This window comes from Psittacula echo (assembly GCF_963264785.1).
Source record: "Psittacula echo genome assembly, chromosome: 7".
Lineage (NCBI taxonomy): Eukaryota > Metazoa > Chordata > Aves > Psittaciformes > Psittacidae > Psittacula > Psittacula echo.
The window spans coordinates 59,005,649-59,017,974 of NC_137740.1; the positions used below are offsets into that span (position 1 = coordinate 59,005,649).

Sequence of the window (12,326 nt, forward strand, 5' to 3'; positions counted from 1 at the left end):
TCTTTCTGTGCTAATGAAATTATCTCAGGTACATATATATTCTCTAGCTTTGGTTTGTTTTCTGCAACCAGATGATGACTCTTAACCTCACTGGTCTGCCAAGCTCTTGCTTTAAGAACTTGCTGCTAAATAAGACCTTAGGTGCTATCTTAATAGGTGCTGAAAATTGAGCTTTTGGCTTATTTTTCACCTAAATTTGGGAGAATGCAACTCAGATTTTGCAAGAACAAATCCCTGCTGGATGCTTTTTAGGTCAATATTACAGTGGTCCTACTCAAATAAGGAGGTCAAAGGAAGAATGCTGAGCCGTGGATGCCAATGAAATAACTACTGTCTTCTGTTTTGCATTTAGCATGAGCAAATGACCATATAGTTGGATACGACACTGACGATGCTTTGAAGAACAAGAAGGCAAATAAGGGCTTCTCCAAACTGGGGCAGAGCAACTAAGCCGGTCCCACGCCCAAAGCATGCGACCTGACAGGTCAGCTCTGCCCTTAGCACAGCCGTGAGCCTGGTGCCATCTGACTGAGAGTGTCAGTGCACCAGCTCAGACTGCAGAGCAGGGATTAGAGATGGAATTCAAGCAAAGCAGCTGAAACAGTAAATTAGTTTTTCCTTTTCTATTGTATTACATGGTTGTGGGTCTGATTTTTGAGGACAGTGCCTCTTGGCATATACATTGAAAGGAAGGACCAGTGGCTTAACTTAGGACTGGTTTAAGCTAGTAGTGCTTTCTTGTGGCTGGAGAAAAGTGGAAATGAAAGTCTTCTCTAGTGCACTGAAGAAAGTAAAGTTTGCTATTAGTGAAAAACGTGGTACGTGCTTTGAAAAGCAGATGCGCACAGACTGTATAGCTCAAATCAACTGTTTCCAGTTCCTATTTTAGGCAAGTAAAGCAATTATTGAATGAAACAAGTTTGTGTATTCAGGGCAGCTTAATTACAGCCTTAAACAATAAGTTGGGTTATATTGATGATTGCCAACTCCTGTTGCTATGCTGGGCTGCTGGGTGGTCTTGGACATTAACCGGGTGCGTCATGCCTGGATTGTCTGCGTGTTTGGGTCTGCAGAGGCAGCCTTGGACCCAGTGGGATGTTTGTGAGACCGTGATCTTGTGACATTTATAGCCCAATTCTGCAAATCTCCAAGTTTTAGGTAGGCAAGTATCTAATCATGCAGGCACCTTGCCAGAGCTTTTGAACTCGGAATGTGATTTAATTGTCAGAGACCTAAATTGGTTGTCAGGAGCTGATCAGTTCCAAGCCTGTCTTTTATGTTTGTCTCTTTTTTGAGAGGGAGCTTTTCCTGTCCTGTTTGATAATATGGTTTTTAGATAGTGTGTTTTGCTTCGTTTTTATTTTTTAAATAGCTGTTTATGAGCTATCTGAATGTAACTGAGTTATTTCCTCTCCTAAAATGCAAATTTCTTGCTCCTTTCTTTTGGAGTGCTTAGAATGTGTGCTGAATGATTGCACTTTGACTACACCAAATTCCCATCGGTCTTGGTACTGCTCTAGCCTCCAGTTTTTATCTGGTATTTTGGCATTATACAGTGGTTTAAGCACTCAGTGTCCTATAAGGAAAGGAAGCCCTGTGTGCCTTTTAGAGGTAGCAAACAAAACCACTGAATCTTAATCTTGTTTTGTTGACTTCAGTACACGGGAGATGAGTCTTTAGTAAAGTACTAAAGTGAAAGAGAAAGTGTAGAAGCTTGTACACAATTATGTACTGGTTGTTTTCTCCTGCTTTGGGCACTTGCTTGGTTTGGGTCCCTTTCTGATATTTCTTGTGCTGTGATTCAGGATCCATATGTCCCATGGGGACATCCAAATTCTAAATTCCCTACTCTTATGTGTCTTTTGAGTAGGAGGAGGGTGTTGTTTACCCTTAGGTGACTTACCACAAGCTATAAAGGAAACAAAAAAGTGAATGCTTCATATCACAGATTGGCTGAGGTTGGGAGAGACCTTTGGATGCCATCAAGTTCAACTCCCTTCTCAGACAGGGTAACCTGTGTCCAGAACTGGACACAGTACTGTAGGTGTGGGCTTGCCAGTGCTGAATAGGAGGGAAGGTCACAGCTTGTCCTAATATAGCCCAGGATGCCATTAGCCTTTGCCTCTAGAGCGTGTTGCTGGCTCAAGTAGAATATTGTAATACTCAATCCTGTGCCCTTTCGGGATATCTTTTCCATGCAAATTCAGGTTCTGTTCTGAGAATCCCTGTTTTCTGTCAGCTTGCTGCATGTACTGAGTGGTCTTCAAAGCCCCACACGTGTTCACTGTGCTGCTGTTGATGTGGTATTATACAAAATGTGCTGCTTTACTGCATGGCTGATAAAGCATGATTGATTCCTGATAGCATTGCTAACACTAGTTCAGCAAGTTGTCAGAGATCGTAACTCAGTTACTGGCAAAAGGTGATTAGCTTTTGTTAAGTGGAAGTGTCTGTGTAACTCGCTGTTCATTATGTCTGATGGACCTGTTTGAGTTTGTCAATCTTGGAGTAAGACTGAACAATAGAAAAGGAGGTGTCCTAAGGTAAAGGGGAGAACCAGCTCTTCTGGTACCCGCTATAAGCAGCACATCACTGGCACATCAGAAGTGATTTCCTTAGGAGACAGGAGAGAAGTCTTAGAATTTGCTTGTATATGTCTTCATAATACTTGAAACAAGTGCAATTGCTGTTGCCCTGATAATTGTGCTACATACTATTGCTAGAGGTCTTGAGCAATTCCTCAAGTCTTCAGTGTCATCTGAAATTGCTTATTTGCATTCAGAATAAAGGCACTAGAAAACATGTTCATTTTTGACAGCATCAGTCAGCGAATCATAATTCAAATGACATATCAAAAAAAGAAATGAATGCTTTTACCAGTCTTTTCTAATTATTAGGTTCTTATTATATACACAATAGGTCATCTTGACCTCCTTTGAGGTCTTGACATTGTTATTGACATGTTCATTTAGTGATTGCATAAATTTACAGCATCATTTCAGCTCATGCGGTGATGTGAAAGTGTAATGGCCTTCTGCCTTCCTACCTAGTTTTGTTGGGTCATTTTCATAATGTCTTTTGGAAGAGAAAGTTCAGGCATTTCATCTATCCAACTAAATTCTTGTAGTAAAGATGAACAGGAAAAAAAATCTTTGAAGGATATAAATTTTTTACTGAAAATTGGTGTTTTCCTGATCTTGATAATCATTTTTGCAAGTGTTTTCAGGGTATGTATATCAGTGCTCTTCAATATATGGGATATACATGACTCTTCTGTATCTTGAGCCTGGTTCACATTTGCAGTTTTAGCCAGCCATAAGAAGGATGCTCTCTTCCCTGTAAATATCCCCCAAACATGCTCAGATATCAGTTCAAAGTGACAGAAGCAGGTTTCCTGAAAGAGATTTGGAGTAACCTCTTATACTCAGGGAATGTTTCCTCCATGTCTTTTCCTGAAGCTTGGTTCGTAGGTTATATCTACGTGCAGAGAATGGGGACATTCTGACCAGGAGCTGTCAAACTGTGATCCTGAGGTCCCATCTTCTCTGTGTGGATGTTCTGCCTGTCCTTCTACCTGGGGCTTGTATCCAGCTCCTGCAATCCTGCTTTCAAGCACGCTGCTGGAGAAGGGGGACCTACACAGTGGATTTGAGAAGCATTTCAAATTATCTGAGAACACAAAGAGTTATGTAGTTTATTTGCATAATTAGATGTCTAATTAATATAATATTTTACAGACAGTGTAAGTCATGGAGTAAGCAAAAAATTAATCTTGTTCTGTGTTACGGTTCATTGCCTTCTCTTGGATGGACAATATAATGCCAGCCACATGAAAACAGCTAAGAAACAATTCTGTTTGTGTTACGTAAAGACTGGAGACAAAACACTTGAGGTAAAAGCTGTCTTTAGATCAAATATAACAGAAGGCCTGCAAGGATGGTTGTTTTGGCTTGTGCCTAAATATCTGAGTGGTGATGCCCACCTATGAAACTGTGGGACTGACTGTGCTGGGGTGATGATCAAACTAGATGCATTTAGTGAAAAGGGTCCCTGTCTTGCTTCAGAGAGCTCTTGGGCATCATCAAGAACTATAGTACAGATCAACATTGCTAGAGTTAACATGATTAAACAGCATATTTATAGCTTCTTGTGTGACTATCTTCTAACCTGGCTTTTAGCAAATCTGGAGAGGGGCTTTTTACGAGGGTCTGTAGTGACAGGACAAGGGGGAATGGCTTTGAGCTGACAGAGGGGAGATTGAGATGAGCTCTTAGGCAGATGTTCTTCCCTGTGAGGGTGCTGAGGCGCTGGCACAGGGTGCCCAGAGAAGCTGTGGCTGCCCCATCCCTGGCAGTGTTCAAGGCCAGGTTGGACACAGGGGCTTGGAGCAACCTGCTCTAATGGAAGGTGTCCTTGCCCTGCACTGGGAACCAGTTAGTGCTAGGAACTCTGCAGTGAGAATTCCAGCAGTTTGAGGTTTAGTCTGTACAGTGTGTTTTTCTTTACATATATATAAACGTTTTATATATGTGTGTGTGTGAAGTCTACGATCCGTCTTTGCTGCTTTTTGTACTTGGTTATTGAAACTTTGAAAGAAAAACTATGAATGGTTTTCCTTAGTTCCATTTTGTTTGCAGTGATAAAAGAAATTCCAATGATATTTGATAATTGCTTTCACTTAAGAATAAGAATGAATAAGAAACATGTAACATGCAGTAGTGGTTTGACATACCGTAATAAGTTTGAAAAGTGCTAAAAGGGAAATCTGAATAAAATCTTTCTATTGATTTTCTTCTTGCATTATCTTTCAAGTTAGCTGATTTTTCAGAGAGCTTTAGAAACGACTTACTCAGATTGAGTCACAGTTGGAACTTTGCTTCCATACTGGATTATTGTAATTAATTATAAAATTGAGTTTAACCTGTCTAGGTTGTCAATATCTAAAGACAAATGCTAGAACTAATGAAGTCCAGGAAAGATTAGTTCTGGATGTTGGGGATGCTGTGGAGGAGGAGAGCTATCACTGTCTCTCAGGTGCTGGTTTTGTTCTGGCTTTATAAATCATTGCCACTTCTCTTTTCAGCTGGGGAAATATATATTCAAATTGAACAAAGATGTTTAGAAAATCCTACCAAAATAGACAAAGTTTTATGTTTGCTTAAAAGATTTTTACATGTGGAGATAAGCTGTGGGTGTCTTGACCAGTGTATACAATTTTAAAGCCAGTGAGAGCAAGAAAGAGTATCATTGTAAATTATGGTGACATTTTGTTAGGTTGAAGATGTATAGCATTCTTGAAATACCTGATACTGCGTAAGGTATTTCCTTATTTTATGTTTTTCCAGAAATCCTCAGCTACTATCCCTGTAAACAAAGCCTGTATGGATGCGTTCACATGCAGGCTTCACGGCATACCTAGTTGCTTGGCTCGGTACAGGTTATCAAACCAGTATTTCTGTACGATGTTGTGATATAAGCCCCCATCAGTTGCATTTTTAATTTGGGAGAAGGTCTTGTAGCATTTGATTCACATAGCTGCTGCAGAATTTGCGCACTCTTTATGCCTGTTCTTGATACCTGAAGGGATGTTTCTTCTGCCACAGACAGAATCATAGAATCATGGAAGGGTTTGGATTGGAAGGGACCTTAAAGCTCATCAAGTTCCAACCCCCTGCCATGGGCAGGGACACCTTCCACTAGAGCAGGGTGCTGCAAGCCCCTGTGTCCAACCTGGCCTTGAACACTGCCAGGGATGGGGCAGCCACAGCTTCTTTGGGCACCCTGTGCCAGCGCCTCAGCACCTTCATGGTAAAGAGCTTCCTAATGTAAAATGGCTTACATGTTATCAAATGTGCCCCCACTCATTTTTTGAGCACTGAAAATAAGTGTTTTGCAACAACACTATAGTAATAGGTGGCAGCCACTCCAAATGAGAGGATTCTGTATTTACGTAATGAACTTGACGTAACAAACAGGATAACCGTTGGTGTCTTGTGTCATCAGTAATGAAGTGATAAAGGTATGTCTGACCCAAAGGAAGCGACATCCCAGAGTGAAAATGCAAACCTGTGTTCCCTGTAACTCAAAACTGGGTTCCCTGTGATTCTGTGTTTTGCTTCCCTCGCTTCAAACTTGGCAGCTAGGATGAGCTAACTCCAATTATGATTCAAACAGTGGTTGTGGCATGTGTGCTCCGGGGTACAGCTGCGCTGATGCCTGTGCAGCATCAGGATCTGGGGCTGAGGGCTGTAATTTCTCAGAGGTGTTCCCCTGGTGCTGGGTTTTTCAGAGCTGAATTGGCTTAAAGATGAGGGGATTTGATGGAAAACGTGTCAGCATTTAAATTACTCAAAGCCCAATCACTAGAAGAAACTTCCCATTACTGAAATCAAAGAAAATTACTGTTCTGAAGCAGTGAAAAGGTCTCCTGCTTTAGAGAGATAATGCTCTCTCGGCATCCAGAAGGGCATGACATTTTTCCCTTGTTTGATTACATTAGGTATATTAAACATGACCTCGATGTTTAAGGTTGCTCAAGCTGCAAGAGTTCAAAAGATTTTTGGATAAGATTTCTTCAATTTATTTTATTAAGCTCCTGCTATAATTGTAAATAGTCACTCTTTTAAAGAACAAATAGTAAGAGGTCAAATATTACATATTTATGATTCTGTATTTCATTACAAAGGGAATTTCACAGGAAAAGAAATGTAGCTATGGTGGTTGGAAAGATAGATGTTTAAGAATCATTGATGTAGAAATAAAAAGGCTTTAATTCAAAGAAAAGTGTATAGAAAAAACGTTCTGAATGTTGACTCAGCATAATGAGAAGTGAGGAATGCTAGTTTTTGGCTCTAGGTTTTCACTTAGAAGACAAGTTTGATTAAATATCATCAAAGAGACGAGGAATGGCATCAGTGTTATAGTTAAGGAGAGATGCTTTTCTAGCAGTTTGTAATTTAAGAGGCTTATTTTTAAGTTTAAAAATCACAGAAATAAATGAGCTTTGTCATTCTTTATGGTGTTTCCTGATTATTCTGAGTACTAAGATTTGAATTTAGGAAAAGAGTAATATAACTATTATTATTAATAGTAATAATAAAACAGTATCCCTACATGCCTTTCCATAAAGTCTTTGTTCAGCTCTCCTGTAGACCTCTTTAGGTACTGGAAGATCTGGAGTAGAATTGGTTAAAATTTTCCACTGAGAAATATTTTTTCCTCAAAATACTGTGGTTTTGTTTGATACGCAGGAAATGGGTATTACTGGTTAGAAAGAAAACCCCAAAGTCAAGGTTTGGCATAGCAAATACTGACACTTCTGCAATTTAAAGAGTTGTTTTATTTCTATGGTATCAAAAATACAGATCAAAACAAAGTGTGTGTTTTCATTTGGATGCTTAAACTATTGATTTGCTGCAAAAATGATGAGTCTAAATCTCTTTGAAAGTTCTCACAGGAAAACCAGAACACTTGGAGTTCTTCATCACTTACATATATGAGAACCAGATTGCCTTTCTAGCCTCCCTGGTGCAGTTGGTTGAAACTGCCTTAAACCCATAGTGACTGAATTTGAGGTGTATTTAATTTGAAGACATGAACCTCAGTGACATGATGCAATCTAAGATGGATTTTGTAGAAACCTCTGCTGGGAATTTAGGTCTGCATGCTGCAGGAGATCTGGGGCACAGGAGGGAGTGCATCCTGTGGAGGAACGTGGTCCTGCTGTGCTATACCCTCTGTCCACCTCCAAAGGGTTCAAAAGGCATTTTTTGTTGATGTTTTCATTTGCATAGAGTGGGATTTTTTTCTCTTTTCCCAAGTGTAGGAGGGACTGAAGCAAACTACTTCACAAGGTTGTGTTTTAAACCAGCGCTGTGTTAGTCCCTGGTGAGACCAGAACAATATACACAAGTGCGTGTTGTTGACTGAGGCAGCTGGCTCCCGCTCTGATATGTCAGGATTAATCCAGTATGTTCTCATTCAATTGCTACAGCTTTAAGTTCTTCACAGCATATTATACTAGAGCAGGCCATAACTCATACAAGTAAAGTTGATCTTAAGTGTCATGCCTATAGACCCTCCAGCCTTTCATGTCTGACCTTTTTTTTCCAGAGGAAAATGCCTTGGCTTTACATAGCCGTAATTTTCCTGGAGGAAATGGGCTAAGGTAGAGAAAATAGTCCTGTACTTGTGCTGACATGTACAACATGGTGGTGCAAAGGGGCAGAGAGAAGTCATCTGTGATCTGAAATATTCAGCAGATTGGCAGTTGTGACTCAGTAAGGGTTTAAAACATGCAGAAAAATGCAGAGACCAGCAAGAATCTATGTCACCCTGGTTATAATGGAAAATGGAAGAAGGGATACCAAATTCAGTGCAGTGTGGGATGATGGATTCTGTGTGATTAAGGTCTGCCAGTACCATGCCCACGGTAGGATTTCCTTTGTCGCCTTTTTGTGTTTGCTTGAGGATTTAAGTGTGGGGGAAAACATTACAGATTACTTATTTGTGGATTAGAAAGGGGAGAGATTTGTCTTGCTATTGTCACTTACAGCTGTTACAGCAAATAAATGTGGCAGGATGCAGGAGTAGTTTCAGCTGCACAGAGCACAAAGAATAAACACAAACTTACTTTCTCCTCATATTGTGTTGAATCCCCTATGAGGGGCTTCAGGAAGGGCAATAAGGGCAAATGGCTGTGTGATGTTAGTGTGATAAACCCAGGATCCAATGCACTGATGATTCCCAGGGCTGGAAATTCTCTTTTCATTCTGTTTTGTCCAAGAAAAGACTTTATGTACAGTGATTTGTTGATGCTGTCTTCTGTTGCTCATTCGCTTCTTTTAAGGGAACATTGTCTAGTTAAAGGCTGGAAGACTCAGTTGTTTTCTGATTACAAGCCCCTTCAAACACCAGATAGACTCTGCTCTCTCTATACAGGGCAGATGTTGCACCAAAACCTGTGTACATTCAAACTCTGGGTATGTTTCTCAATAAAAGTTTGGTTTGGCAACACTTGCATCAGTCACTGTTTCAGCCTCTTCCTATGTGTGTTATAGTTCAGGTATCAGGTCACGAATGCATGACTGTAGGCTTCCTGGTAGCACTGCTCTTTGCACTGCCTCCTACCTTGGTCATTCTTATGCAAGGGACTAGTTTCCAGGTCCTCGTAAGGAGAATCCTTTCTTTCTGTCATCCAGATACCTTCTCCTGTGGTAAACACCAACCACAGGGAACAAGCAGACCTTTGAGCAGTTGTAAATCACTTTCTCCATTCAAACACGGTTTTCCTTTCCCTTCCTTTCATACAGGTCGATAAAGTGTGTGGACAGCCCAAACAGCAAGAAGGGAACCTGTCATCAGGCAGTATAGTGCCAGTGAAGGAAGCGACTGCTGACACCCAGACCTTCGTGATGGCTCACGCTAGTCTGAACAATAGAAGAAGGTAACCCTAAGCAACAGTTGCTTTGAAATAAACTGTCTACCTCACAGTTTGTATTAATGGCTCCTTGCACCATAGTGTTTAAGCTGCAGCCAGGGTTCTGTCACCTTGCCTCTGTGCTACCCGGCCATTGCCATTACTAACAGTTACACAGATGTCTTTGTGGTATTTCACTGCAGGTGTCTCCAAGGAAAGCTTTTTACAGGCCAGACTTGATGTCATTACTTAGCACCACTAACCACTAACTAGTTCATTACTTCCAGAAACTTCCAGTGAAAATGATGAAAGCTTTTCCTCCATAAGGCCAGAGTAATTTCCACAGTTGAGTCTCAATTAATTAAAATACAACTGGCAGGTCTTTAATGACTTGAGCTTATCCAGGGGCAGAGGTGGGAAGGAGGAAGTGGTGAAAGGGAAAGACACAAAGTCAGTACCCTATTTCACAGGGCTGGAGAGGAGTAGTGAGATCCCTGGCAATCTCCTTCATTTGTTACACAACAAAACCAGAGCAGATGCATTTATGTTTAGGCTTCTCGTGTCCATCTTGGCTTCTGTTCTTCAGTTGCTTGCCAGCTGAGACACTAGACAGATGAATTACTGCCACTGTCCTGGCATGAGTGTCCCTGCTCCCGGATCTCCTCGTCTTCTTTTCACTTTCCCTCATGTAGCTCATGTTCATTTTCTTCATTGTAAGTGGGGAGGGAATAATGTCTCTGCAGTCCCACTCATGACACATGAGTAGATGTCAGAGCTAACTGACCATAAAATCACAATGATGTGTTTCTGGCTAACACATTCCCTGTAACACCAGCATTAATCTGGAACAACTTCAGCAAAGGGAGTGGAATTGTGCTGGGCTTACGCCTCTATCTGAGAACAGTACCTAGTCTGTCCAGGGGTCTATGTGTATCTCTGTGTTGGATAGGTGGATGACAGACAGCAGTAATGAAATTTACATAGCCTGGATTCTGGAGTCTCTGTTTTATAGGTGAGATTCTTATCCATTTCTATCTTGCTTCTCATCTCAGCTTGCATGAATGAAACAAACACTGCTTTGAAAAGTAAAAGTAATAGCAGCAATATAAGGTTTTTGATTAGTAGTGGTATTTTTATCCCTTTGTTATTGTTTTTAAAGACACAGGGCCCTAGGCCATCTTTTGTATAACCCATTGACTTCACTGGGACTTATATGCAAGCAAAAAGGCAGAATTGCCAACCTATGAACAGGTAACCTCTTAAAAAGATGCAATTTGGTGTGTTTAAAGGCACGACAGCAGTTCTTTCTCACCTAGGGATCTGCTCCTTCCCCTTCGCAACCATCTAGTGTTATTTGGATATTGACCTGCAAGACCTGTAGATGGAAAAGAAAATACATTAAAACTAATATACTGTAAATTAGACAGCTCCCCCAAATGGGTCTGCAGTCTGAAATTCATCTATCAAAAAAATCTAAACTAAAGCCATCCCTACATAGCTGGCATCAAACATTACTGAACTAGTGTTGGTCGGTATTATGGAGACCTTATCCACCAAAAAATGAATGATGGAGCCATGCCATTTTAGTAACAGAAGATTATTTCCAAATTTCCCATAACTTCCTATAAACCTCATGGCACAAACTTATACTTCTGGGAACGAATGAAACAGTTAACAGAGTGAAAAACACAGTGATTGGATGCATCGCTGTGTTGTTTCTCATCTATCATTTAATTTATTATCTATTACATATGCTATCAATAAAAAGCAATCTTGGATAATGAAACTTTAAAATGGATGGGTGAAATCATTCCTTCAGTGGGTTGTGCAAAATGCACTCAGAGTGATAGATAACTACTATAGGGGATCTGGATTATGAGAGTAATTATGTGAGAATCTTTCTTGGTGCCATTCCTTCTGGTGATGTAAAAAATGGAAGAGCAATAATGTCAGATGTCTGCCAGTTTAGGTACAAGGTCACAGAGGAAACTGGCCTGACTGAGTCTGGTGGGTGTTGTAGGCATACTTCCAAATGGTCCTTAATTCAAGGGGAACATGGAACACGATTCCTGCCTTTTAGAATACAGAAAGAAAAAGAGAAGGAAGGAGCCAGCACTCCCCAAGTGAACAGATAAGCTGGGGTGCATTCTTTTCATGTGTCAGAATATTCCTAAGCTAAAAGAGAAGAACCAGCCTGGCTAGCACATCTGTAGGAGAAACCACAATAAAGTAGCTTCTCATCTCTTCTGTAGTACCTGCTTAGAGGTACCGACACTTATAAACCTGGTGTCAAAAAGCTTATTACCTACATATGTATGTGTGCTCCTTTGCAAGGCTGGTTATAAAATCAAGCTCCATTTCCAAAGGGTCCAAGAACCTCTGTTTTCAGCTGTTTAGTAGAGCCAAGGCTGCTGGTGCAGTTGAAAAGTGGGATGGTGAAGATGGTGTCTCTTTGCCTGACATCTGTCTTCTGGCTGTGCGTTTCTGAGTCTGGCTGGAGGCTGTCCTCCTCACCCTCCCCTGCTCTGCACAGCATGGTCCTGCATGGTCCCTCAATTCACAGAGCAACTGAATCCTCTTTTGTGGAAGTTGAACCTTTTTCTTCTCCTCTTACTCTCAGGTTCCTGGGGTATTTCCCATCTTATACATATTTTCCACTGTATTCCATTCCTGCATATTTTTTGTTACACAACATTGTCAGGGACAAGAGTATAAGAAGCTGAAACTGGAATAAATGGTCTTGTATTAAACGTTTTCCTATGGTTAAGCTGAAAAGCATAGATTTGATTATTAATGGGGTTTTTTCCATTGCACAATTGTATTCAGGGATTAACTAAAACTGGCAGCACTGCTGCTGCAGTCGTTTTGTTTAATGTGGAGGTTCCTGCAACATGTAGTAGAGATGAAA

At 40.8% G+C, this 12,326-nt stretch overlaps 1 protein-coding gene across 1 annotated transcript in view; it reads left to right on the forward strand.

Moving 5' to 3' along the window:
- LOC308223650 (glypican-5-like) overlaps nucleotides 1–12,326 on the forward strand; it is a gene marked incomplete at both ends in the record, with an annotated part of 348,155 nt that overhangs the window by 106,825 nt on the left and 229,004 nt on the right. Inside the window, one exon of the mRNA XM_080622975.1 lies at nucleotides 9,312–9,445. Within this exon, the coding sequence (XP_080479101.1) occupies nucleotides 9,312–9,445 (134 nt within the window). The remainder of the gene's footprint in view (nucleotides 1–9,311; nucleotides 9,446–12,326) is intronic.